This window comes from Cetorhinus maximus, chromosome 3, assembly GCF_964194155.1.
Source record: "Cetorhinus maximus chromosome 3, sCetMax3.hap1.1, whole genome shotgun sequence".
NCBI lineage: Eukaryota > Metazoa > Chordata > Chondrichthyes > Lamniformes > Cetorhinidae > Cetorhinus > Cetorhinus maximus.
Window position 1 is genome coordinate 68,084,919 of NC_135881.1, and position 25,565 is coordinate 68,110,483.

The 25,565-nt window shown below is 43.8% G+C and overlaps 1 protein-coding gene across 4 annotated transcripts in view; it reads right to left on the bottom strand.

Annotated features, from left to right (window-relative positions):
- Positions 1–25,565, bottom strand: part of ctnnal1 (catenin (cadherin-associated protein), alpha-like 1) — a 395,162-nt gene that overhangs the window by 167,542 nt on the left and 202,055 nt on the right. For all 4 annotated transcript variants that reach the window (XM_078538519.1, XM_078538520.1, XM_078538521.1 and 1 more), the window contains one exon: positions 7,509–7,696. In XM_078538519.1, coding sequence (XP_078394645.1) covers positions 7,509–7,696 — 188 coding nt within the window. The remainder of the gene's footprint in view (positions 1–7,508; positions 7,697–25,565) is intronic.

Here is a 25,565-nt window from a genome sequence, read left to right on the forward strand (position 1 = left end):
ACTTCTGTGAGTAGCTTTGCAGCAGAACCATGTCCACGAGAATCAACCCAGCATGCCATGGACACCCCTCCAGTGTGCCATGGGTGTTGGGCTCCAGCATCTTCTGCTCCTCAGATGACCACAATGTGAGCAAAGCCCTGGCGGGTAAGTCCCAACTTCTGCACGTCACACTTGTCAAGACGTGTTCTACACCAACGTGCATTCCTGCTAACATGGTAACATGGGCAGACGATTCCAGCGGGCAGGCCTAATAATGATATGCTGATATATTACAATGAGGTTCCTGATGCCCGGTGGTGAAGAACCATCGGCGGGCTGAGTGGACGATTGCAAACTATTTTCCCGCCATAGTGAAACCGATCGCGCCATATTGTCCGCTCATGCCCGACATCGGCGGGCATGGAAAATCCCAATCATTAACTTCCTCTGGGAATTTGTCTCTAAGATTTACAAGTTCCTCCTGAAGCTTTTGAAACACAGACTGAGAAAATGGGAAAGTGGAATGCAAATAAGACGAGATTGTAATTTGGGCATGGGCCTGAATGCTTTCAACAGAAGAGCTGCAGGAGGTCAACCAGATGTCACGATGCAACTCACTTTGTTGGGACTTACCAATTCTGGCCATCTCTAAAGCAGAGCTAGGCTGCAGTTAGGGGGTGAGGGAGAGGTCAAAGTGGAAAGAAATGAATCCGGTGGCCCACTGTGTTTTTGTGCAATCAAGGGGGTTACACCTACTTCTCCTGGTTTCAGAGAAATTGAACTTGTAAAATGTTTCCTGAATAACCTTTAAGAACTTCTCAAAACTTGGAACAATTAGGCATTGTATTCATGGCACAAACTCTGCCCATTTGTACACGAATTTCTATCAGGGTCTTAACACCAGCTTTCAGGTCCTGATTTGGTCACACGGGCACAACTAAAAGCTGGTGGTTTTCAATTTGGCAACAGGCAACTCCAATGTTTAATCTATTTTCTTTTGCTTCAGTTTACACACAAAAAGCAGGTGAAATAATGTTGAATTTCTCTCCCAATAGTGTGTTCGGTTTTAAGTCTACAGTGATTAGAAGGAAATGCTTCAGGGTAGGAGTTTAGCCTTTACATAGCCAGATCTTTTTATACCAATGCACAGAAGGAAAGATTAAGCACTGAAAACACAACTTGTCTTTTCATTTAGTTGCCGACTGTAAATTATTAGAAGGCAGCTGCCCACGGGTTTTTCTGCTGTTATCAGCAGTACCATGCAACTATAAGAGCTTGTTATTTTTTCTGTCAGCTAAGCAAGCTTAATGTTAAAATAAGCCCAGAAAAATTCAACAAATTTCCAACTCACCACAGCTAGTGCAAATCAAAAATGTTCTAATCCTCCATTCATTTACAGCATCTGCAATATCATAGAGCAGGGACAAATTCTTCCCCAGCACAGGCCTCTCTTAAATTATTGGTTATAGTGGGAAATTTTCATTTTCATATAGGCTGGGAGAGCAGAACAGTCCAGTGAGTAACAGCGATGAATTTCTAGAATGTAGTGTTGACCATGACAGTTTCTAGAACAACATGCTTCAGTACTGACAGGGAACAGATCATATTAGATTTAGTGTTGAACCAGAATTAGTTATCAAGCTGGCAATAAGGGAATATTTTGCAAATAATGACCATAATAGGCTTGAATTTGATATCAGGTATGGAACAGAGAAGGGAGATACTCAAGCCAAGGTTTTAAATTGGGGGTGCACAAGGCAGAGTGAGGAGAGTTAATGGGGAAAATTAAAGACAAACAGTGAGAAGTGTACGTTACAAAACCAGTGCATATTCCTAAAAGGAAAAGCTTCCACTTGTATAGTTAAGTAACCATGGTCAACAGTGAGGCCAGAGACAATGGACCACGTTTTCACAGAGTCAGAAAGACTCCACAGACATTAAGAATAGCGGGCCGGACCCAGACGGACAAGTCCCACCCCCCATTTCCGACACTTCCCATTTTTGCTGGAAGGGGGAATGGGGTGGGGTGTGATTCACACAGGAGGGAAACTCTAACTTAGCAGGGCCTTTTGAACTTTATGTTGAGTTCAGGCAGACCCCTTTTTGCAGTTGCAAAGGTCTTAACCCACAATGCCGGAGTAATAAATTGATGCATAGACGTAAACGCTCTTGAGGAGCTGATAAGGTCTGTTTAGCTGTCATGTTCTAAATTTTTTTTTAATCCCCTGCTCTTTAAACTATAAAAGAAATTGGCTGCAGCTATTAGTGATTGATCAAAGAACTCTGCTGGACTGCATTGATTGACAGGCCAGCTGATGTAGCATCTGTTTGAGCAGTTTCAATAGTTCTTTGTTGACATTTCCCTAATGACTATTCATTAAGAATGCTTGGCCATGTTTCAAAAGCTGAAATTATCTTGGCAGGGGGTACTGAGTTTACAATTTGATTGATAGTTTAAAAAGACTTTTAAAAGGGCATGAAGAGAGGTTTGTTTGTTTTTATAAGAGATTAACTGCTTGAGGAGATTTAAAAGCTTTGATGTTTTCATGAATGGGCGTTTTTTTCCCACTGTCAATTCTGTATAGTGAGAGCTGTATTATATTTTTAGAAGCTTATTTTATTTCATTTATGGCTCCTGAGGTCTGCTTCTGGTGGAGACTAGGTGAGTGATCATGGAGCTGTTATGGTGGGGCCATGGGTTAGGTGGGAACATGAGCTGGCACGGAGATACGAGGGGCCATGGGGGGGTGGGTGCGGGAGGTGAGCAGTGAAGGCTAGAGGGCCTAACATTTTCTAAAACTGGAACGAAATATCAGCGAACCGAGGCAGGCCTTCTAACCAGCCCACCACGGCACTCATCTCCCCCCATGGCCGATGGTTCTGCTTCCAGGGTCAACGGACCAGACTCTAACCTGCACCTGCACCCACACCCCCACCCCTCTCTGAAAACACCCATACCTGGAGCAAAACATCTCACAATTCAGGGCACTTCTCACTGAGGCAGGTCCAGCGAGTTAGGAAATTTCCAACTCAAGCTACCTTGAGAATTGCTGAAATTCTAAGCTTTTTGTCTTGCACTCATCAAGACACTCACAAGAATATCAATATAACAGGGAAAACAATTTATACTGTATGGTGAAGAGAGTGCTGATTGGTTGGCAAGTGGCATTGACATGGAGAATGCACAACTGATAGTTACTGACAGTTAACTGCCAAGCATTGTTTGAAATTTAAACCAGGCAGCTTGACACTGATTGGTCAAGGCATTGCCCTGAGGATTGAGTCAGTGAGTGGCTGTCACTTATTTTTAGTTGAAACAGACGTGATGAAAGTACATGTTATTTCTGTCTGCAAAGAACAGGGCCCTGTGTATTAATATATGTAGCTTCCACCACACACAAATGTGCCACATTGTGAGCCCGAGTGACAATCTTAAATTGTTTGTCAGCTTAACTCTTAGCACATTGAGGATTATTTAGCAAATGTTGCCCAATTACAGAATCACATCTAATGTTGGACACTGTGTTTTGAGTTTTGTAAGCACGGGCTGGTTGGATACGGTCTGTACCTTGCACATTGTGAGCAGCGGCTGGGACATGCCATTTGATATGATCAGCCAGTCTTTGGGACATATGCCCACATTTCTAGCTACCATATCAAGCTACCTTCCTTGGTAGCCAAAATCCAGCTGAACATCAAGCTAAAAGGCAAGGTGTATACAATACACAGAAAGTGGAAATCCTGCAGACTGGGAAAGCTGTAAACAGCAACTAAAGAAAGGAAAGTAATAAGAGGTGCAAAGGAATATGAAAAAAATGCAAAGGTGACAACATTTTAAAAATATATTAAGAGAAACAGGGGAGAATTTTCCCCCCATTGGTGGGTGGGGGGGGGTTTGTGGCGCTGTGTGGGGCGGGCGCGAATCTGATCGGCGCCCCGATCGGGTCTGCGCCACCATTTTACGTGGGAGGGCCAATTAAGGCATGCCCAGCGTGACGCGTGCACGGAAGCACTGAGCGCTCCCTGTGCTGGCGCGGAGGTGGCGGGGGCGAAATTCCCTGAGTCGGGGCCTGCATGAAAGAGCGCAGATTTGTTTAAGTTTTAAACATCAAAATAAAGAAATGAAAAACTTTTAAAACATGTCCCCTCATGTGACAGCATCACATGAGCTGGGATATGTCAATGAATTTTTAAAAAAAATTTTTATTCAATTTTTAAACACTTCATGAAACCTCATCCCGCCCGTGGATGAGGTAACATGAAAAATGCGAAGGCCGCCTGCGCTCTTCACCTGCCCACCAACCTTAAGGTTGGACGGGCAGCATTCTAAACTGCTTTAATTGATTTCTTAGTGGCCTTTATTGGCCGTTGGCATTTTGGCGGGTGCGCAGCTGACTCCGGCGCGTGCCCACTGAACAAAATATCGCGATGACGTCAGGGTGCACGCCTGATGTCATCATGCATCATTTTGCGCGTCGGCGAGTGGTTCCTGCCCGTGCTCGCCGACCCGAAAATTCTGCCCATAGAGTGGTAAAGAGCCCTGTGAACACACAGAATGGATGCAAGTGCAATTATAATCAATACTAAAGAAATGGCAGGCTTGTTAAAGGAGCACTTTGCATTCAGTTTCACAGCAGAGGAAGAGGACAAAATGCCAGTCATAAAAGGGATCCTCAAAATAAGTCAAGAAAAGGAACTTAATTGCTTTAATATATAAAAAAATATTAATGGAGGATGTAATAAGAAAAGATCTCTGGCATATAATAGCTTCCACCCATTGTATTAAAAGAAATATAAGTGAGGAAGTTGCAGATAAGTTCATCATGATTTTCCAAAACTCTCTAGATTGAAAAATTGTGCCTTTGGATTTTAAATTGCAATTGGTAATTTATTATTTAAGAAGGGAATGAAAGAGACACCAAGTAACAATAATCTAGGTTTATATAAAGTTACTGGAATCTATCAGAGGCCGACTTTTCTTTTATTCATTCATGGGATGTGGGCTTTGCTGGCTGGGCCAGCATTTATTGCCCATCCCTAATTGTCCTTAAGAAGGTAGCTGTGAGCTGTCTTTTTGAACCACTGCAGTCCATGTAGTGCAGGTACACCCACAGTGTGGTTAGGGAGTTCCAGGATTTTAACCCAGTGACAGTGAAGGAACGGCGATATACTTCCAAGTCAGGATGGTGAGTGAGTTGGAGGGAAACCTCCAGATGGTGATGTTCCCATCTATCTGCTGCCCTTGTCCTTCTAGATGGTAGTGGGTCATGGATCTAGAAGGTGTTGTGTAAGGAGCCTTGGTGAATTCCTGCAGTGCATCTTGTAGATGGTACACACTGCTGCTACTGTGCGTCGGTGGTGGAGGGAGTGAATGCTTGTGGATGTGGTGCCAATCAAGTGAACTGCTTTGTCCTGGATGATGTCAAGCTTCTTGAGTGTTGTGAGAGCTGCACTCATCCAGGCAAGTGGGGAGTATTCCATCATACTCCTGACTTATGGTGAACAGACTTTGGGGAGTCAGGAGGTGAGTTACTCATTGCAGGATTCCTAGTCTCTGACCTGCTCTTACAGTATTTATATGGCTAGTCCTGTTCAGTTTCTGGTCAATGGTAACCCCCAGGATGTTGATAGTGGGGGATTCAATGATGGTAATGCCATTGAACATCAAGGAGCGAATGGTTGGATTCTCTCTTGTTGGAGATGGTCATTGTCTGGCACTTTGTGTGGCGCGAATGTAACTTGCCACTTGTCAGCCCAAGCCTGGATATTGTCCAGGTCTTGCAGCATTTGGACATGGGCTGCTTCAGTATCTGAGGAGTCATGAATGGTACTGAACATTGTGCAATCATCAGCGAACATCTCCACTTCTGACCTTATGATGGAAGGAAAGTCATTGATGAAGCAGCTGAAGATGGTTGGGCTGAGGACACTATCCTGAGGAACTCCTGCAGTGATGCCCTGGAGCTGAGATGACTGACCTCCAACAACCACAACCATCTTCCTTTGTGCTAGGTATGACTCCAACCAGTGGAGAGCTTTCCCCCTGATTCCCATGGACTCCAGTTTTGCTTGGGCTCCTTGATACCACACCCGGTCAAATGCTGCCTTGATGTCAAGGGCAGTCACTCTCACCTCACCTCGGGAGTTCTGCTCTTTTGTTCATGTTTGAACTGACCAAGTGCTTGAGCAACCATCAGCTAAATCAGAGAGTTAGCTTGGATTTCTGAAGGCTAGAGCATGCCTGGCTGATCTAGTTAATTTTTTTTTTGAGGCAACATTAACATGTTGGATAGGATTTATCTATGGATGCTGCTGATATGGACACCCAGAAGGCATTTGATCAGGTTCTACACGAGATTATTAGCAAAAATGAAAGAGCACTGAATTGCAGGCAACCTGGTGTCATTGGTTGGAGGGATAAGACAAGTGGTATTCCATAGGGTTCTATATGAGGACAGATTCCAGAAATTTAGTTTTTATTCCTTGAATAGGTTGATTAATCTAATTGAATTTTAAATGATTAAAGGGTGATAGGGTATATGGAGAAAAACTGCTTCTCAACTGTCGAAATACAGACCAAGGGGGCACAACCTTAACGTTAAAACTAGGCCATTTAGCGGTGAAATCAGGAAGTACTTTTATCCCCATACAAGAGTAGCTAAACTGTACAATTCTTTCCCATGAAAGGTGGTCCTGAGTCAATTGAAATTTACAGAATTGAGATTAATAGTCATTACTGAACAAAAATATATCAAAGGATATGAAGCAAAGTCAAATACAGATCTGCCATGATATAACTGAAAGGCAGAACAAGTTTGAGGTGTTGAATAGTCTGTTCCTATCTGCCAATGTACATTTTCTTTGACCTACTGACTTTTTCAGTGTTTTGTGAAAAGGTACAAGTAGCTGACTTTGTTGTATTCAGTGACTGGTAATCTATATATATCAAACTATTTGCCCATCCAAAAATTGCCACTGAAGACGCAAAGTACTGTAACACTCATGTTGTTTTCTTTTGTATGTCATAGCCACCACAATTGTTGAGCTTAGATGACTTATGAGGGAAGAAACACTGAAGGTTTCTTCCCCAGATACCTTTACAGACATTGAAGTTTGCAAGTTCATTGTTCTGAAAACAATTAGGTTAAATGTCAAATTTCATGTTCCCTGGTAACTGTATTTCCAAACAAAGTATCCATCCACATTTCTTATGTTCCTCTCCATTCTAACTATAGAAGAAGCAATTGCTTCTCTTCATTCAACAAGAAAATGCATTCTGCAAGGCTATAATTGTAAAAGCCCATTTATTTTCATTAATACCAGATAGACTATTCCGCAAAATGCAATCTCTGGGGATGTAAAGCATATTTAGTTACTAGTTTCTTCCCATGTTAATACAGGTTCAATGCAATGTTAGTCATCACACTGGTTTTCTTTTCTAAAACTTGCTATTGTGATTTGTGTAGGTATCAAACACTATAAAGTTCTTTTTTCGTGTAAATTTCTTGATAATTTAAACAGTTACGTACCTTGCTTCTGGAGTTGATAATTTGTTTTATGACTACCCTGTCTGCCAACACCAGTACTTTTGTAACAGAAGACAGTAGTAGCCGTGCAGCTTTTATCATTCCAGTTTTATCTGTGTAAACTGTTGCCCTTGTATCCGATTCTGGTTGGTCAAAGGCGCCCACATCAGTCAACTGTGCAATGCTCTCTCCTGGATAGCAACACAGATCAATAAAACAAAGCATACATTAAATGTACTTAAATACATTAGGAGTTAGAATATCAAATTCTGAAAACCATCAAAGAGAAATACAAAGATAAAAACAAAAAGCTAAAAGCTACTGCGGATGCTGGAAATCCAAAACAAAAACAGAATTACCTGGAAAAACTCAGCAGGTCTGTCAGCATCGGCGGAGAAGAAATCAGTTAACGTTTCGAGCCTTCATGGCCCTTCGGCAGAACTGAAGCATAGTTAGAAGAAGGGAGAAATATAAATTGGTTTAAGGTGGTTGGGGGTGGGGGGGTGGGGGGGGGGGGAGAGAGAGAGAGAGAGAGAGAGACATTGAGGGTGTGGTGATTGTGGAGATGAGCAGATAATCAAAAGATGTCACAGACAAAAGGGTCAAAGAGGTGTTGAAGGTGGTGATATTTGTCTGAGAAAAGTGCTAATTAAGAATGGAAGACAGGATATTCAAAGTACAGCTCTAGTGGGGGTGGGGTGGAAAGACTAACAAGGTTTTAGTTTAGATTTAAAAATAATGGAAATAGGTGGGGAAAGAAGAATCTATATAAATTATTGAAAAAAAAGCGGGAGGGGGGTGGAAGAAACGGGGTGGGGATGGGGGGAGGGGGAGTTTAAGATCTAAAGTTGTTGAATTCAATATTCAGCCCGGAAGGCTGTAAAGTGCCTAGTCGGAAGATGAGGTGCTGTTCCTCCAGTTTGCGTTGGGCTTCACTGGAACAATGCAGCAAGCCAAGGACAGACATGTGGGCAAGAGAACAGGGTGGAGTGTTAAAATGGAAGCGACAGGGAGGTTTGGGTCTTTCTTGCGGACAGACCGCAGGTGTTCCGCAAAACGGTCGCCCAGTTTGCGTTTGGTCTCTCCAATGTAGAGGAGACCGCATTGGGAGCAACGAATGCAGTAGACTAAGTTAGGGGAAATGCAAGTGAAATGCTGCTTCACTTGAAAGGAGTGTTTGGGCCCTTGGACGGTGAGGAGACAGGAAGTGAAGGGGCAGGTGTTGCATCTTCTGCGTGGGCATGGGGAGGTGCCATAAGTGGGGGTTGAGGAGTAGGGGGTGATGGAGGAGTGGACCAGGGTGTCCCGGAGGGAACGATCCCTATGGAATGCCGTCAGGGGGGGTGAAGGGAAGATGTGTTTGGTGGTGGCATCATGCTGGAGTTGGCGGAAATGGCGGAGGATGATCCTTTGAATGCGGAGGCTGGTGGGGTGATAAGTGAGGACAAGGGGGACCCTATCATGTTTCTGGGAAGGAGGAGAAGGCGTGAGGGAGGATGCGCGGGATATGGGCCGGACACGGTTGAGGGCCCTAACACATCTTCCCTTCACCCCCCCCTGACGGCATTCCGTAGGGATCGTTCCCTCCGGGACACCCTGGTCCACTCCTCCATCACCCCCTACTCCTCAACCCCCACTTATGGCACCTCCCCATGCCCACGCAGAAGATGCAACACCTGCCCCTTCACTTCCTCTCTCCTCACTGTCCAAGGGCCCAAACACTCCTTTCAAGTGAAGCAGCATTTCACTTGCATTTCCCCTAACTTAGTCTACTGCATTCGTTGCTCCCAATGCGGTCTCCTCTACATTGGAGAGACCAAACGCAAACTGGGCGACCGTCTTGCGGAACACCTGCGGTCTGTCCGCAAGAAAGACCCAAACCTCCCTGTCGCTTGCCATTTTAACACTCCACCCTGTTCTCTTGCCCACATGTCTGTCCTTGGCTTGCTGCATTGTTCCAGTGAAGCCCAACGCAAACTGGAGGAACAGCACCTCATCTTCCGACTAGGCACTTTACAGCCTTCCGGGCTGAATATTGAATTCAACAACTTTAGATCTTAAACTCCCCCTCCCCCCATCCCCACCCTGTTTCTTCCACCCCCCCCCCCCGCTTTTTTTTTCAATAATTTATATAGATTCTTCTTTCCCCACCTATTTCCATTATTTTTAAATCTAAACTAAAACCTTGTTAGTCTTTCCACCCCACCCCCACTAGAGCTGTACTTTGAATATCCTGTCTTCCATTCTTAATTAGCACTTTTCTCAGACAAATATCACCACCTTCAACACCTCTTTGACCCTTTTGTCTGTGACATCTTTTGATTATCTGCTCATCTCCACAATCACCACACCCTCAATGTCTCTCTCTCTCTCTCCCCCCCACCCCCCCCCACCCCCCACCCCCACCCACCTTAAACCAATTTATATTTCTCCCTTCTTCTAACTATGCTTCAGTTCTGCCGAAGGGCCATGAAGGCTCGAAACGTTAACTGATTTCTTCTCCGCCGATGCTGACAGACCTGCTGAGTTTTTCCAGGTAATTCTGTTTTTGTTTTGAAAGAGAAATACACATTTGCTTAATGCAAAAAGTCTCTGGTAAACTGAAATGCATTGTCATTTACAAATTAATGCTAATATGAAGCAAAAAAAAAAATCAATTGAAAGACGCAGTGATATATTTGTGACCAGTGGTATTCAGAGGAAAGAAGATAACATAAAATGCAAAGTGACTGCTTCAATAAAAGCAATTCAAATCACAATTTTAAGTTTTAAGGTTACTTGTCACTAGTTCTGTACTTAACACAGATACTTATATCAATAAATTTCCACAGCTTACGAGAATAGCATTTCTTTCCTTCCAATAATAGATGATGCATCAAATGATAAACTGGAAGAAGGCAAGTTAAAAGTAGCTATTTTTGATATGGAAACAACCAGGGAGAGAGAAAACGTGGCTACAACTCATGGCATAAGCAAATTGTCATTAAGGACAAGATTTTATCAGGATTCTGGTAAATTCATTAATAAAAGTAAGAGCATTGAAAGTTAAATATTCATGTGTTGAATAAAGACAGCCCCAATTTCTCAATTTTTTTTTCAATAATTGTACTTCCTCATACCAGGCAACCAGGTGGTTTTGCACTATACACTCTCTATTGTGTGAATATCCTTCCTATAGTTTGGATTCAAAAATTGCACATGGCATTTAACTTTATATATGTTTTATATAGTTTAATTATTACAACTCAGCATTTATATTTTATATCTCTTGGCAGAAAGTACAATTTTCCATTCATCGTTTATGGCCTTACACATTTGTGATGATGTTTTTACATAGGATATACAGCACAGAAATAGGCCATTCGGTCCAAACAGTCCATGCTGGCATTTATGCTCCAATCGAGCCTCCTTCCATCTTTCTTCTTCTAAATATATCATAACTCTCTATTTCCTTCTCCCTCACGTGCTCTGAAGAAGTCATATGGACTCAAAATGTTAACTCTTTTTCTCTCTCCACAGATGCTGCCAGACTTGTGGAGTTTTTCCAGCATTTTCTGTTTTTATCCCTCATATGCGTGTCCAGCTTCCCCTTAAATGCATCTATACTATTTGCTTCAACCACACCCTGTGGTAGCGAGTTCCACATTCTCACCATCTTTGGGTAATGACGTTTCTTCGGAATTCCCTATTGAATTTCTTGGTGACTATCTTATATTGATGACCTCTAGTTATGCTCTTCCCCAAAGAAGAAACATTTTCTCTATATCTACCATCAGTACTTTCAGAATTTAAGACCTCTATTCAGTTACCCCTCAGCTGTCTTATTTTCAAGAGAAAAGGAACAAAGCCTGTTAATCCTTTCTTGATATGTATACCCGCACATTTTCTTGTAAATTTTCTCTGCACTCTTTCCAGTGCCTCTATATCCTTTTTATAATCTGGCAAACAGAACTCTAAACATGGCCTAACCAAAATTTGATACAGGTTTAGCATAACTTCCCTACTTTTCAATTCTATCCCTCTAGAAATAAAGCCTAGTGCTTGGTTGCATTTTTTATAGCCTTGCTAAACTGTGGTACAACTTTTAATAATTGACATATTTGCACTGCGATCCTTTTGTCCCTCTACCCCATTGAGACTTGCAAGTTCCAAGTAATAAGTGACCCCCTATTCCACCTACCAAAATGTACTACCTTGCATTCATCTGTGTTGAACTCCATTTGCCAATTTTTTACCCGTTCTGCAAGTTTATTAATATCCTCCTGTAATTTGTTGTCGTCCTCTGCAACCCAATTCGGTGTCATCCGCAAATTTGGAAATGGCGTTTTTGATTCTAAAGTCCAAATAGTTAATGTAAATTGTGAACAGCACTAGTCCCTGCAATGATCCTTGTGAAACAGCAATTCCCACCTTCTGCCACTTAGAATAACTACCCTTTCCTTCCACTCTCTGCTTTGTCTTGAAACAAGCTAGCAATCCATTCTGGCACTTGTCCCTTGATTCCACATTCTCTGACATTATTCACTTGTGTATTATAGGGCACTATAAAAGGGAGGCCCCTTTTTTTAAAAACTCTGTCTCCTAATTCTGTCCTCTCCCACATGGGGAAACATCACCTCAGTGTCCACCCTGTCAAGTTCCCTCAGGATTTTATGTTTCAAAAAGATCACTTATCATTCTGCAAAACTCCAACAGACAAAAGCCAGCCTTTCCAACCTTTCCTCACAAGATAATCCCCTCATCCCAATAATCAGTCGAGTGAACCTTCTCTGAACTGCTTCTGATGCAATTATGTCCTTTCTTAATTAAGGGGACCAAAACTGTGGACAGTACTCTAGATGTGGTCTCACCAATGATGTGTACAACTGTAGAAAAATATCCTTATTTTATATTCCATTCCCCTGGCAATAAACAACAACATTCCATTTGTCTTCCTAATCATTTGCTGTTCCTGCATACTAACTTTTTGTGATTCATGTACTAGTACACCCAAATCCCTCTGTACCTCAGAGTTCTGCAATCTCTTTCCATTTAGAGAATATGCTGCTTTTCTATTCTTTCTGCCAAATAGAGAAGTTCACATTTCCCTACGTTATATGCCTTCTGCCAAATTTTTGCCCTCTCACTTAATGTATCTATATTCCTTTGCAGACCCCTTATGTTCTTTTCACAACTTACTTTCCTACCTGTCTTTGTGTTATCAGAAAATTTAGCATTATACATCTTGTGTATTTGGATTTCCAGATGGCATTCGATAAGGTGCCACATTAAAGGTTATTGCACAAGATAAGTGCTCACGGTATTGGGGGTACTGTATTAGCATGGATTGAGGGTTGGTCAACACACAGAAGACAGAGAGTCGGGGTTAATGGGTCTTTTTCTGGTTGGAAAGATGTAACCAGTGGAGTGCCACAAGGATCAGGCCAAGGGCCTCAATTATTTACTATCTATATTAATGACTTGGATGGGGCGGCAGAGTGTAATGTCTCCAAATTTGCTGACGATACAAAAATAGGAGGGAGGGCATGCCGTGATGAGGACATAAGGAATCTGCAAGGGGATATAGACAGGTTGAGTGAGTGGGCAAAAACTTGGCAGATGGAGTTTAATGTAGGAAAGTGTGAGGTCATGCACTTTGGTAGGAAAAATCAAAAGGCAGGCAATTATTTAAATGGAGAGAGACTACAAAAAAGTACAGCACAGAGGGATCTGGGTGTTCTTGTGCATGAAACACAAAATGTTAGCATGCAGGTGCAGCTAGTAATTAGGAAGGCAAATGGAACTTTGGCCTGTATTGTTAGGGGGTTGGAGCTTAAAAATAGGGAAGTCTTGTTACAACTGTACAGGGTGTTGGTGAGGCCGTATCTGGAGTACTGTGTACAGTTTTGGTCCCCATATTTAAGAAAGGATATACTGGCATTGGAGGCAGTTCAAAAGAGATTCACTAGGCTGATTCCTGGGATGAAGGGGTTGACTTATCAAGAACAATTAAACAGGTTAGGCCTTTATTCATTAGAGTTTAGAAGAATGAGGGGTGATCTTATTGAAACGTACAAAATCCTGAGGGGGCTTGACAGGGTAGATGTTGAGAAGATGTTTCCACTAGTGGGGGAATCTCGAACTAGAGGGCATAGTTACAGAATAAGAGGACACTCATTTAAAACTGAGATGCGAAGAAATTTCTTCTCTCAGAGGGTAGTGAATGTCTGGAATTCTCTACTCCAGAGAGTTGTGGAGGCTAGATCACTGAAAGTATTTAAAGAGGAGGTGGATAGATTTTTAAAATATCGGGAGTTGAGGACTATGAGGAGCTGGCACGAAGCGGAGTTGGGGCAGATCAGCCATGATCTTAGTGAATAGCGGGGTAGCCTTGAGGGGCCAAATGGTCTACTCCTGCTCCTATTTCTTATGTTCTTGAGTGTTATGAATTATGTCCTTAAATATTTGCCACTACATCTCGACTCACCTATCCCTTAATCTAATTTCCTAGTTAAATCTAGCCAGCTGTCTTCATACCCTCATAATTGCCCTTATTTAAGTTTAAACTCTAGTCCTGGACCCACACTTGTCTTCCTCAAACTGAATGCGAACTTCAATCATGTTATGATCACAGCTAACTGGTGGCGCTTTTACTATGAAGTTAATAATTAATCCTATCTTGTTGCACATTACAAGATCTAGAATAGCCTGCTCTCTGGTTGCCTATAGAACATGCTGCTCTAAGAAAATGTCCTGAAAACATACTACAACTCCTCTTCCAAGCTGCTTTTGCCAATCTGATTCGTCCAATCTATATGTGGATTAAAATCACTCATAATGATCGCCGTACCTTTTGTCATACGCCCCCATTATTTCTTCCTCCTGTATAGCCTTTTATATCATCCAGATTTCCCTCATTCTAACCATAATTTTTTTTAAAATTAAAATACTCCACTTACCAATCTTGAATTCCATCTGCCATTTTTTTGCCCATTTCTTTTTAACCATTTTCTGGGTGCCACTGCCTCAGTCAATTGCACCCCTGAAGTGCACAGGTTGACAAATTATTAGCTGGCACCTTGTAGATGCCCAAGATGCCTGCCATAGACCGACACTAGTCCCCTTCAATACACCAATCAGAACCCCAAAGCCAAATTCAGCGAGATCTGAGCAGTGCCTGTGCTAGCATGTTGGCTCTGTTCTTCCAGGATTACAAAAGCCTAGCCATCTGTCTTTAAAAAAATAACTCTGGAGCCCATCAAAAAACGGTCATTTTTTGTCTTATTACATTAACGTGGAGTCAGGAGGTACAGGCGTGCTGAATACCTACCTGGATCAAGCCCAAAACAGCAAGTTGCATTGGGATGCTCTATTGGTATCGTGTAAATAAAGCCCAATTCCTAATGCCCCATGGGCCTTCATTTTGACTGCTTCTATCTCTTGTTGCCACTAGTATATGGAACTTATCCTATGGATTTGTGAGGAAAAAAGAATTCCCCCTACTTCAGGAATATGACAATTGTAACTATCTTCAAGAAGGCACATGTCATACTGTGGGAAAACTATTGAGATATTTCCCCCTTGTCCATAGCAGGCAAAATCCTGACATACATTCTCCTGAATCACTTACTTCCTGTGGCTAAGGAAATCCTCCCAGAGTGTGGCTTTATACCTTCCAGAGGAACCTCTGATATGGTCTTTGTTGCCAGATTAATCTAAGAAAAACATCAACAACACCAGGAACTCTTCATTGCATTCATCGACCTGACCAAAGCATTTTACTCAGTAACTCATGAAGCTTTGTGGATTGTACTCCAAAGGTTTAGAAGTCCAAGAAAGCTCATCCAAACATGCAATAGATTCATGATGATATGACTGTAACTGTTATGTGGGAGATCTGAAACAGATGCCTTCAAAATAGGGATCAGGGTCAAGCAAGTCTGTGTGATGGCCCCATACTATTTACAATCTATTTGACATAAGCTATTCACCTCAAAGACCAACTTCCCTCTGGTATCAGTATTAAATACTGCCTGGATGGAAAACTCTTCAGCCTCAGTCATCTCTGTACCAAAATTAAACTAACCATCATAAGCATACATAGGCATAGATGACTGCAATGTCCTTGCCCACTCTGCACCAGAATTGCAAGCCACCTTTGATTTCTTCAATTCTGTATTCAAAAAAACTTGGCCTGTCCTTGAATGTTCCCAAAACAAAACTCATATCAATCAATACCTGGTCAGCCAACTATTCCAACTCCCATATATTTTGCAGGAGGGACTCTGGAATATTTTGAGAACTTCCCATACCTTGACAGCCACCTCTCTCAAAAGGCCACCATCGACGAGGAGATCCAACACTGGACTAGCTGTGCCAGGTCAGACTTCTACAAACCATGGCAGTGAGTGTTTGACAACAAAGACAACTGCAAGCCAACAAAATTCCTCGTGTACAGATCCGCTGTCGTCACCGTCCTCCTGTACTGCAGTGAGATCTGGAGTGTGTATCAGTGACATCTAAGAGTGCGAGAGAAATTCCTTCAGCAATATTTCCGCGGCATCCTCTGAATTCAATGGGAGGACCATCAGACAAACACTAGTGCCCTTCTTGAAGGGAGCTCTACAAGCTTTCAACCAAAACTCCTGCAAAATCCATTTCAATGGACTGGACACTGTATCCAGATGGCTGAAAATCATCTCCCCCACCAGGTTTTGTTTTCTCAATTCTCAAATGGCCAACCTTCCAGGGGAGGACAAAGGAAAAGCTTCAAAGGCCCTTTGAAGCTCTCCTTGAAGCATGGCAGCATTGATATAAATGACCGTGAGGAGCTTGCTACCAATTATTTAAAATGGCGACAACTTGTCCATCAAGCTGAATCACACATTGCCTCATCAATAAAATGTTGTAACTCAGAGTGGCAGGAGGGAAGGAAAGATAATGAAGCAAATCCTGCACTCTGGATCACACTGCCTCGTGGGACATCCTGCCCCATGTGCCCAAAGAACTGTTGGTCAAAAACTGTCCTCTTCAGTCATGAAGGCCCATGGCAAAAACTCACGACCCTGACTTATCCTCAAATCGAGGGACAGCCGATGACGATGTAGCTCATCTTCTCTTCCATTTCCCCTCAAAAAAAGTAATTTGGCCAAAACTCTCTTTAGAAGTTTTGCCATTTAAGCGTGAGCTTGTCTTTTATAATAAGGGCATAGCTTTTCCTTTGTTCATTGCTTCTCAGACTTTTTTCTATTTAACTGGTTTATTTTGTATTCTGTTTTTTGTTTTAAGCTAAATGCATAGTTCGCATTGGCACTGAAATAAGGTGCACAGTCTTTTAGATCCTTGACCTCAAAAATTTCAAATCATGTGCGGCCTTCACATGGAAAACATCAGCGGTTGAGTTTTCTTCTAGTTCATAAAATCAATCAAGATTTGCCAAGATTGGGTGCCAAAGTATTCTTAACGGAAAGGAAATCAGCATCTTCATAGACAACAAAAATGATTCAGCAGGGATTTGTCATTAAATCAAATGAACTATAAAAGGATGGCATAATTTAGAGGCACAAAGTAGGAGAAACTTGCCTGGTTTTAGGCATGATTAATTGCCTCTCAGTTACAAAGTGGTATTAGAAATATTTACAGATAAAAACATATTGTAACATTTGAAATCACATCAGAAAATAAAGGCAAAAAATGGAATACAATATAAAGATACCAAGGTCATTCTTAATGCAGCTCTAAGCTGAAGGCGAAACTGCATGGGTTAAGTTTTCAATAGTTTGCACTAATATTAACTGTGCAAAATAGGTGAAATCGGCCGAATCACCACAAAAGATGGGGAATTTTGAACTTACGTTACGTCAAGCATATACTGTTTCTGTCAATTGTGTCTGTATGCAGCCATTTTAGCTCTTCAATTCATGCTCCTTTTTCCTTACAGGAAGGCACTGATAGGCACATTTTAAATGTTCTTCTACATATAAAAAATATTTAATTTACTAAGAAACTTATTAATGAAACTAATAAATGGTTCAGTCTAGTTTTTTGTAAAAGTAAGTTATGTCACTTAAAATCACGTTCCTCAGGTGGAGAACTAAGCACTCATTAGAAATGCTTATTTTCTGTGACAAACTCATTTCAGCAATAATTAAGTGGATGAAGCTTTTGGAAACATCTTCCTGACACCTGCTCGTGGATTTTGCACCAGTGAATCTGAAATGTTATGCAACAAAAACAGACATTTCTGGAAACACTCAGCAGGTCAGGCAGCATTGGCAGAGAGGGAAACAACGTTAACACTTCAGGTTGATGACCTTTCATCAGAATCGGAAGATGTTAGAGATGAACGGCTTTGAAACATACGTAGCCAGGCAAAAGTGGGGGGTGGTTGAAAGAAAGGTCTGTGATAGGGTGGAGGGCAAGAGTGATAACAAAAGGGATGATTAAGCAATAACAATGAAAGTCTGGGAGCATAGGATGTAATGAGTTTTGAGTGCTATGCAGTACAAGCTGTGGAATTTGATGCTGTTGGGAATTTGGTGCAGGGGGAGAACAAGATGCTGCTTTTTATGTTTTTTCAGCTTCCAGAAGCAGGTGCGTGTTCAAAGTTTTAATTAGTTGAGTAGGCAGGTAATTGAAGAGTTTTTACCATTTTATCCCTCGAAAAGTGGGCAATAGTTTAAAGAGGTACTGGGGAGACACAAGTATTGCAATAAATTTATAGCTTAACTAGTTAAGCTACTTGGTATAACTACAGACAACAGTTGAGTGATATTTCTAAGCTTGAAACCTAATTAGTTCAATTAAGCACGATACAGTTAGCAGGACAGGTCATGCGCTGCAGCATGTCGGAGCTGGTGGACACTAGTCTGATCCACAGCAACCACATCTGTAGTAAGGAACTTTGTGCTGGAGTCAAAGCTTTGGACACTGCAATGCCTCATGGAGGGGCACAGTTACCTGGACATTTGTTTCAGGAGGCAGCCACACCCCTTAAGGTATAGGTATTTCAGATTTAGTCCGTGGACATGGACAGAAGGGTGCGACTACGTGAGGCAGGTATGGGGATCCAGCAAGTAACAATGGAGAAGCCTCAGCCATTATAACAGGTTCGAGGATCTTGCAACTTGTGTGGACGAGAGCAAGCACTGCAGGGAGGATGAGCAAACTGACCACGCCAACATGACACAAGGTGCCATTAATGTGAGGGGAGCACAAGTCCCAGTGGCTGTGATGCCTGCAGGGTTAAGTCCTCAGGGCTGGGGAGGAAATTGGAATGGGAGGGAGAGGATTCAGTTGCCGTGGTCCACATTGACATAGATAGGAGAAAAGGCTCTACTGAGGGATATCAGTAGCTAGGGAATAAATTAAAAAACAGAACTACAAGGGTAATAATCTCTGGATTACCACTTGAGCCACATGCAAATTGGCATTGGGTAAATGAGATTAGAGAGTTGAATGCGTGGCTCAAAGATTGGTGTGGGGAAAAAGGGTTTCAATTCATGGGGCACTGGCACCAATACTGGGGATAGAAGGAGCTGTACCACTGACAGCCTTCACTAAACCACGCTAGTACTAGTGTACTGGCAAATCATATCAGGACTGAAGAGAGGGCTTTAAACTGAATAGATTAATGTGTGCAGACCAAAATTGCCTTAAGAAGGCTGAGTTACTTAAGGGATTGCAATTAAGTCAGACTTTTTTTAAAAAAAACATTGGGAAGAATTTTCCCCATGTCAGGCGGGCCATGCGGGAGCAGGTGTGGGCCCGATCACCTACCACGATAGGGCCAATTAAGGCCCACCCAGCGTAGTTCATGGCTCCCATGGATAGCGGGAGTGGGCGGGCGGCGGCAGGCGCACTCAGACCACCTGGTCCAACGGCAACCCGGCAACCTGTTTAAATGAAGGCCTGGCAGCCTTTGCAATGCTGCTCGCAATGGCTGGGAGAAGAGCACATCAGAGGGGCAATGTGCCTGACACAAGTCCGGAGGGTAGGCCAGCAGGGCAGGCCAGGCCGGAGGATAGGCCAGAGGGGCAGGCCAGGCCGGAGGGTAGGCCAGCGGGGCAGGCCAGGCCGGAGGGTAGGCCAGAGGGGCAGGCCTGGCCGGAGGGTAGGCCAGAGGGGCAGGCCTGGCCGGAGGGTAGGCCAGCGGGGCAGTGTGCCCCTCATTTTTCTGACAAGTGCCTAGCTGCCCTCCTGGAGGAGGTGGCAGCGCGGTGGGAGGTCCTTCTTCCGAGGGACGGGAGGCGGAGGCATCCCCACCTGACCAAAAGTGCATGGGAGGAGGTGGCCGAGAGTGTGAGCTCCCATGATGTGGTGTGGCGCACATGGATCCAGTGTCACAAAAGATTCAATGATCTCCTGCGCTCGGGAAGGGTGAGTACCATGTTGCCTCAAGTCACTGAATGCAGCCGTCACCCTTCATTGTCTGCACTGTAACTAATCAAATGTCCTTTTCCTTCCTTTCAGCATCACAGGAGCAGGGCTGGGAGGAGGAAGAGGCAGAGGGCCCACCTCTCACCCCTAAAGCCCCAGAGCAAATCCACTCATCAGCATCACACCATCTCAGCCAGGCAGGCACCAGCACAGGTACTAGCACCTTGGTGGGAATTAGATATTTGGCTAGTGTCCCGGGGCACGGCGGAGAGGGCACTTCACGCTTGCTTGAGGTGCGGGCAGAGACAGAAAGTGCCCAGGACGCCTGCAGTCAGAGGACTGCTGGGGACCAAGTACATGCTCGGTCGGTGGCTGAAGATGTGCCTCTGGAGTCATCCGTGAGGCAGCGAACTCTGGAAGTGCAGCAGGGTATGCGGGAGGATCTGGCGGAGATACATGAGGCTATGTGTGGCATGGTGTCCGTGCTGGAGGAGTCCACGCGGAGCATCACCAATGCAATGAGCCTCATGGCTGAGCACCATACATCGTCCATGGAGAGAGTGACGACTCTCGTGGAGAGGCTCCTCCAGAAGAACAATCAGGGCCTCCTGGGGTTGCGCTCAGACCTGCAAGCCCTCACATCGGCATTGGCCTCGGCTGGTCAGTGCCAGTGTTGAAGATGGTTTGGGCACCAAGTACCCCAGCTCGGTGCCCATCAATCTACGGTGAGCAGGGAGGTCCGAAGCAACCTCACGTCAGCGCAGCAGCTGTCTGTCGTCTCTGCAGGCTCCTCTCAGGGCGCTCTGGATGAGGGTAGCAGCACCTCCACCCTTCTGCCAGTAACCGTGGCATCCGATAAAGCTGCGGCGACTAGGGAGAAGCCAGCTGTGGAACTGGCCGCTCCCTCCCAGGTAGAGCCATCAAATGCTTCAAGGGCCAGAGGACATCCGTCTGCCAAGGTCAACGAGGCCAAGAGGACAGCAGAGTGAGCAGGCTGTCTCAGATGCCAGTGCCAGCGAAGGGATAGCACCTATACATAACACCCGTAAGCGTAAATTTAAGGCACCTTAGGCACACCACGGGTTTCTCAATGGTGCTTTTATGTTGGCCTAATGTAGTTTCCGGAAGACTTGGTGTGATGTCCAACACTGTTTTTTTTCCTTTATCAAATTACATTTGTTCACTCAATAAATTTTGACATGCCTCTGCAGGTGGATTGGAACCCATGATGTTATGAGTGAGTTGTTTGACATTGAGCTTTATTGACAAGGGCATTAGTTAATGTTACTATCCAGGCAGATTTAGCACTCAGGCATCGAGCATGGAGCCTGCAGCCCTGGTGTGTGTTGAAGGTCAATCTGTGGTGTGCTAGCTGAAGGTTCTTTGGATTAAAGCCTTCCGGGTATCCTTGCCTCCCTGGAGTATGCCCGGGTCAGCGTCTATCCCTTCAGCGTTCTCCTGTGCGTGCTCATCCTCGGACTCACTTCTGGACTCATCATGTGCATCTGGAGCAACTGCGTCTGCGTCTTCCTCATCCCGCAGCATTGCCCCTTTCCAGCGCCAGATTGTGGAGAGCACAGCATGCAACCACTATCAGCGACACACGATCTGGGGAGTATCGGAGTGTGTCCCCTGAGTGGTCCAGGCATCGGAAGTGCATCTGGAGAAGACCGATGGTTCTGTCCACCACAGCCCTTGTGGAGGCGTGGCTCCTATTGTACCGCTGCTCAGCTTCTGTTCTTGGATGGCGGAGAGGTGCCATGAGTCACCTTTTGAGGGGATAACCCTTGTCACCCAGCAGCCATCCATCCAGCCGGGCTGGAGCACTGAAGAGCCCCGGCACCTGAGAGTGTCTGAGGATGTAGGTGTTGTGGGAGCTGCCTGGGTACCTTGCACAGACTTGTAGAATCAGCACCCTATGGTCACACACTATCTGCACGTTCATGGAGTGGGAGCCCTTCCTGTTGACAAAGGCACCGGGCTCACCCGCTGGCGCCTTGATGGCCACATGTGTACAGCCTATTGTACACCCAGGACGCAGGGGAAGCCAGCAATCACTGCAAAGTCTCTGCCTCGCTCTGTCTGGCAGGCATCGTCCCAGTGGTAGTGGATGAAAGTCAATGTATGCCTGAACAGAGCGTCTGTCACCAGCTTGACAGCTGATTGGGAGACTCCGCAAAGATCGCCCACTGACCCCTGGAAAGAGCCAGAGGCACAGAAGTTGAGGGCAGCTGTGGCCTTTAGAGCCACTGGCATGGGGTGCCCACCCACACAGTTTGCAGAGATCTCAGGGTCTATCCAGATGGAGGTGACTGCCTCCCTTGAGAGACGGAGCCTCCTTCGGCACTGCACCTCAGTTATATTGAGGTAGCTGCTTCGCCGCCTGTATACCATGGCAGCAGGATATTGGCGTCCTCTGCAACCCCTTCCACCTTGGACTACCTCTTGGCCCTGCGCTCCTTGCGCCTGTGCCTCTCCTCCCAAAGGTAGCTCCCTGGAAGCTGAATGTGGACTCCTGGCCTCCTCCCCCTTCTGGCCCTTCCTTCCTCCTCAGAGGAGGCGCCTCCAGTGGAGAGCACAACTCCTATTCCCAGGCTTAGGGAAGGCTTCCTGAAACCTGCAGGCCCCAATATGGATCTTCACTGTAGAGTCCTGACCTGAAGGCTGTTACTCCTGTCCAAGCAGCTGCTATGAGTTTTGAAGTATTCCTGCTCACAGAGGCAAGTATAAGTAACTTTCACACTTAAATATCTGAAAGATCATATTCGCGACCCCACACACCCCTCTTATCCCGCCCATGGATGAGGTTTATACAAATGTCTCCTACCCGCCTGCCCATTGCGCCCGTGCGACGTCCTGAAGATTGTACGGGCTGTGAAAAATCAAATTCAATTGCTGCCTCAAGGGCCTTAACTGGCCCATTAATTGATGGCTGGCGCGCATCCAAACTTATAGCGCGTCCGTCTTCCCAAATATTGCGATGGTGCGCGGTGACATTGGGATGCACGCTCGACGTCACCATGCGCCATTTTATGCAGACATGCGGGGCCCACCCCTACATGCCAACAGAAAAATTCTACCCATTGATATTTTCTTTTGCCTCTTCCCTCCCCAAAATCAAATGAACTAAAAATTAAAATTCGGTTCTGCCAATCTCATTGTAACACTGAGAAATGAACATAATGTTTCCCCCCAAAATAACTGGTGTGTGGTAAAGTAGACTGTTCATTAAAAAAATGACTATCATTAAATCACTTAAGGTGTAAGTGACTGGAGACCAGTTGGCAGTGTAAATACTCAACACGAAATCTTTGTTACTAAACAGATTTAGTAATCCAATTTAAGGGTGTTTTACAGTCATTCATAAACGAAGATTAGAAAAAATAGTGTCAGATTTAGGCTCAAAAGCATCACAAGTGGGTTTCTACTAATTCAAATTAATTTTGAGATCTACAGCAGAAGAAAGGTTTATGAAGGTCAATGCTTTAGACCTCACTAGCACAGACAGCTAATTTTGATCAAAACATGGCATGAGAAATACTTGGATGTGCTAGGTGTCATGTTCAGTAAAGACATGTCCGATTCACCACTTTAATATAGGACTGTGCTCAAGCTTCTGGAACAGTCTTATTTACAATAGACACAGATGAACTGTTAAGATGGCTGCCAAGGAGTCGTGGGACCTTGGCTTATTCAACACAGACTATCAAGCTTCCAGAAATTGCTAACTGAATCACCCTGGGTGGGCGACCGCCCCCTGGAATGGACATATCCTGACAGCACCCCTCTGTGGTATTCATGCTTGCCATTGTTCAAAGCTTACTCAAAACACAGAGTCAATGGACTCTTAGACTCTGTCTTCAGTTTTGCAATTTAACAAAAAAAGCTAACAGGACCTGTTTTCCACAATCTCTTCTATTATGTAGCAATGGCTTTGGACTTCCAAATCAATCTGGTTGGATATGTCGGTATTAGTTGTGAGGTCAAATTTGGCTTGAGGTAATGTGTTTTACCTAAAGGCTCAGAGATCAGGGCAGTCTGCAGAAAACTACTGAAGGCACAGCAACTGCAGAAAAGGCAACATCATCTTTGCCTTTTAAGAACCATCAGTTGCCAGCCAGTCTGAGAACCAGAATCTGAAACTAGCTGCAAGTCATCAATCAGCCAAAGTACTTAACCTGTTCCAGTTTCAAAATTCATCTGAGAACCAATCTCCTAGATATTTGACTACCAGAAACTTCACAACCCGCTGTGAATCTTTCGCTTTACAAAATCCTCACTTCAACTTTAAATCATTGAATCCATTCAAGAAACCATAGGCCTGTCATATGGGAGACCAGAAATCATAAATAAGAGGCTGAATTAACTGCAATCTGTAAAAGTGTACTATCTTTATCTGTATCCAATCTTTGTGTGTGTGAATGAGACCTTGTGTGATGTTGGGTTAATTCGAGGGGTGAGAATAAATAACCTTTTTTTTTAAAAAGTCACAAAAGCTTGCTGTTGAATTATTTAATTGGAATACACACTTCAAGGTTAAGAAAAGACACAACCCTTTCCATACAAAACATACTGATTATGGGAAGTAATCAGCAAATACATCCTGCCTGTGACATAGGTGTTATGAAATTTAGCTATTTCGGATTTAAAAAATTAAATTTTATTATTTCTACTCCTTGGAACATATGAAGTATTACAAAATGACATTATGCTCATTACCAGTCAGAATGAACTGCCCGTTAGCTACAGTCCTACAGGGCTGAACTCCCACAAACAGATCACAGTTTGAATCGCAATCTTTACTGACATTTGAACGCAGGCTTCCTCTATAAGGGTAAGTTCTGCCAATCTTCACCCGACCATCTGAGGGGGTAAATGTCCCTTTGTGGCTCACTCAAGCATGCCTCCTGGCAGAATGGCCAAGGAAAAGTGGAGATGTCAATGGATCTTTATGAATATGGTTACCCTGCCTTTCTACTAACATAGGAAACTGGCCATGTTGGGCAGTATGATGTTTACGTGGAAAAAACTGGTGAAACAATTATAAGTTGAACAAAAGATTTTAAGGTAGTAGATTGTGTGCAGGAAGCATCAGTCATTAGTTTCATTATACTTCCATAAATAGATGGCATAGTAACCCAGGAGGCCAAAACCTGATGACTGACATAAAACAGTACAAATATAATAAAACAATAACAGTTTCAGGCAGAAGAAAACATTTGGTCCATTAGCTCAACCATCCACAAAATCACTTGGTGCATTCTAATATCCCTGAATCCTGTTTGTTGACAAGAGCCTGTCTACTTCCCTCCTGAAATCCATTAATGTTGCATGTTCAGTATCTGTGCTGGTAATCTGTTCCACATACTTAGCCATTTCATTTGAAAAAAAGTTCCTCCTACATTTCCTGTTCCTTTTTTGGCTAATTTGTAAATTTCACGCCTTGTGCTTAAATTCTAAACATAGGAGAAAAGCTCACTTGGATCAGATTTGTCCAAACTTGCTGTTATTTTAAACATTCCTATCTTAGCCCCTTTCAGTCTTTTTCCAAGCAATTTTTTTCTCTTAGGCTCTGAAGGAAAAATAAAAGTGAAGCGAGAAATGCAATAAAAAGACCATCAGTACCAAAAGAGCTGCCATTATAAAGTGAAAGGCAGGAAAAAGACTTGTGTTTTCAATTCTTTTTTCTTTCTATCTTTTCCT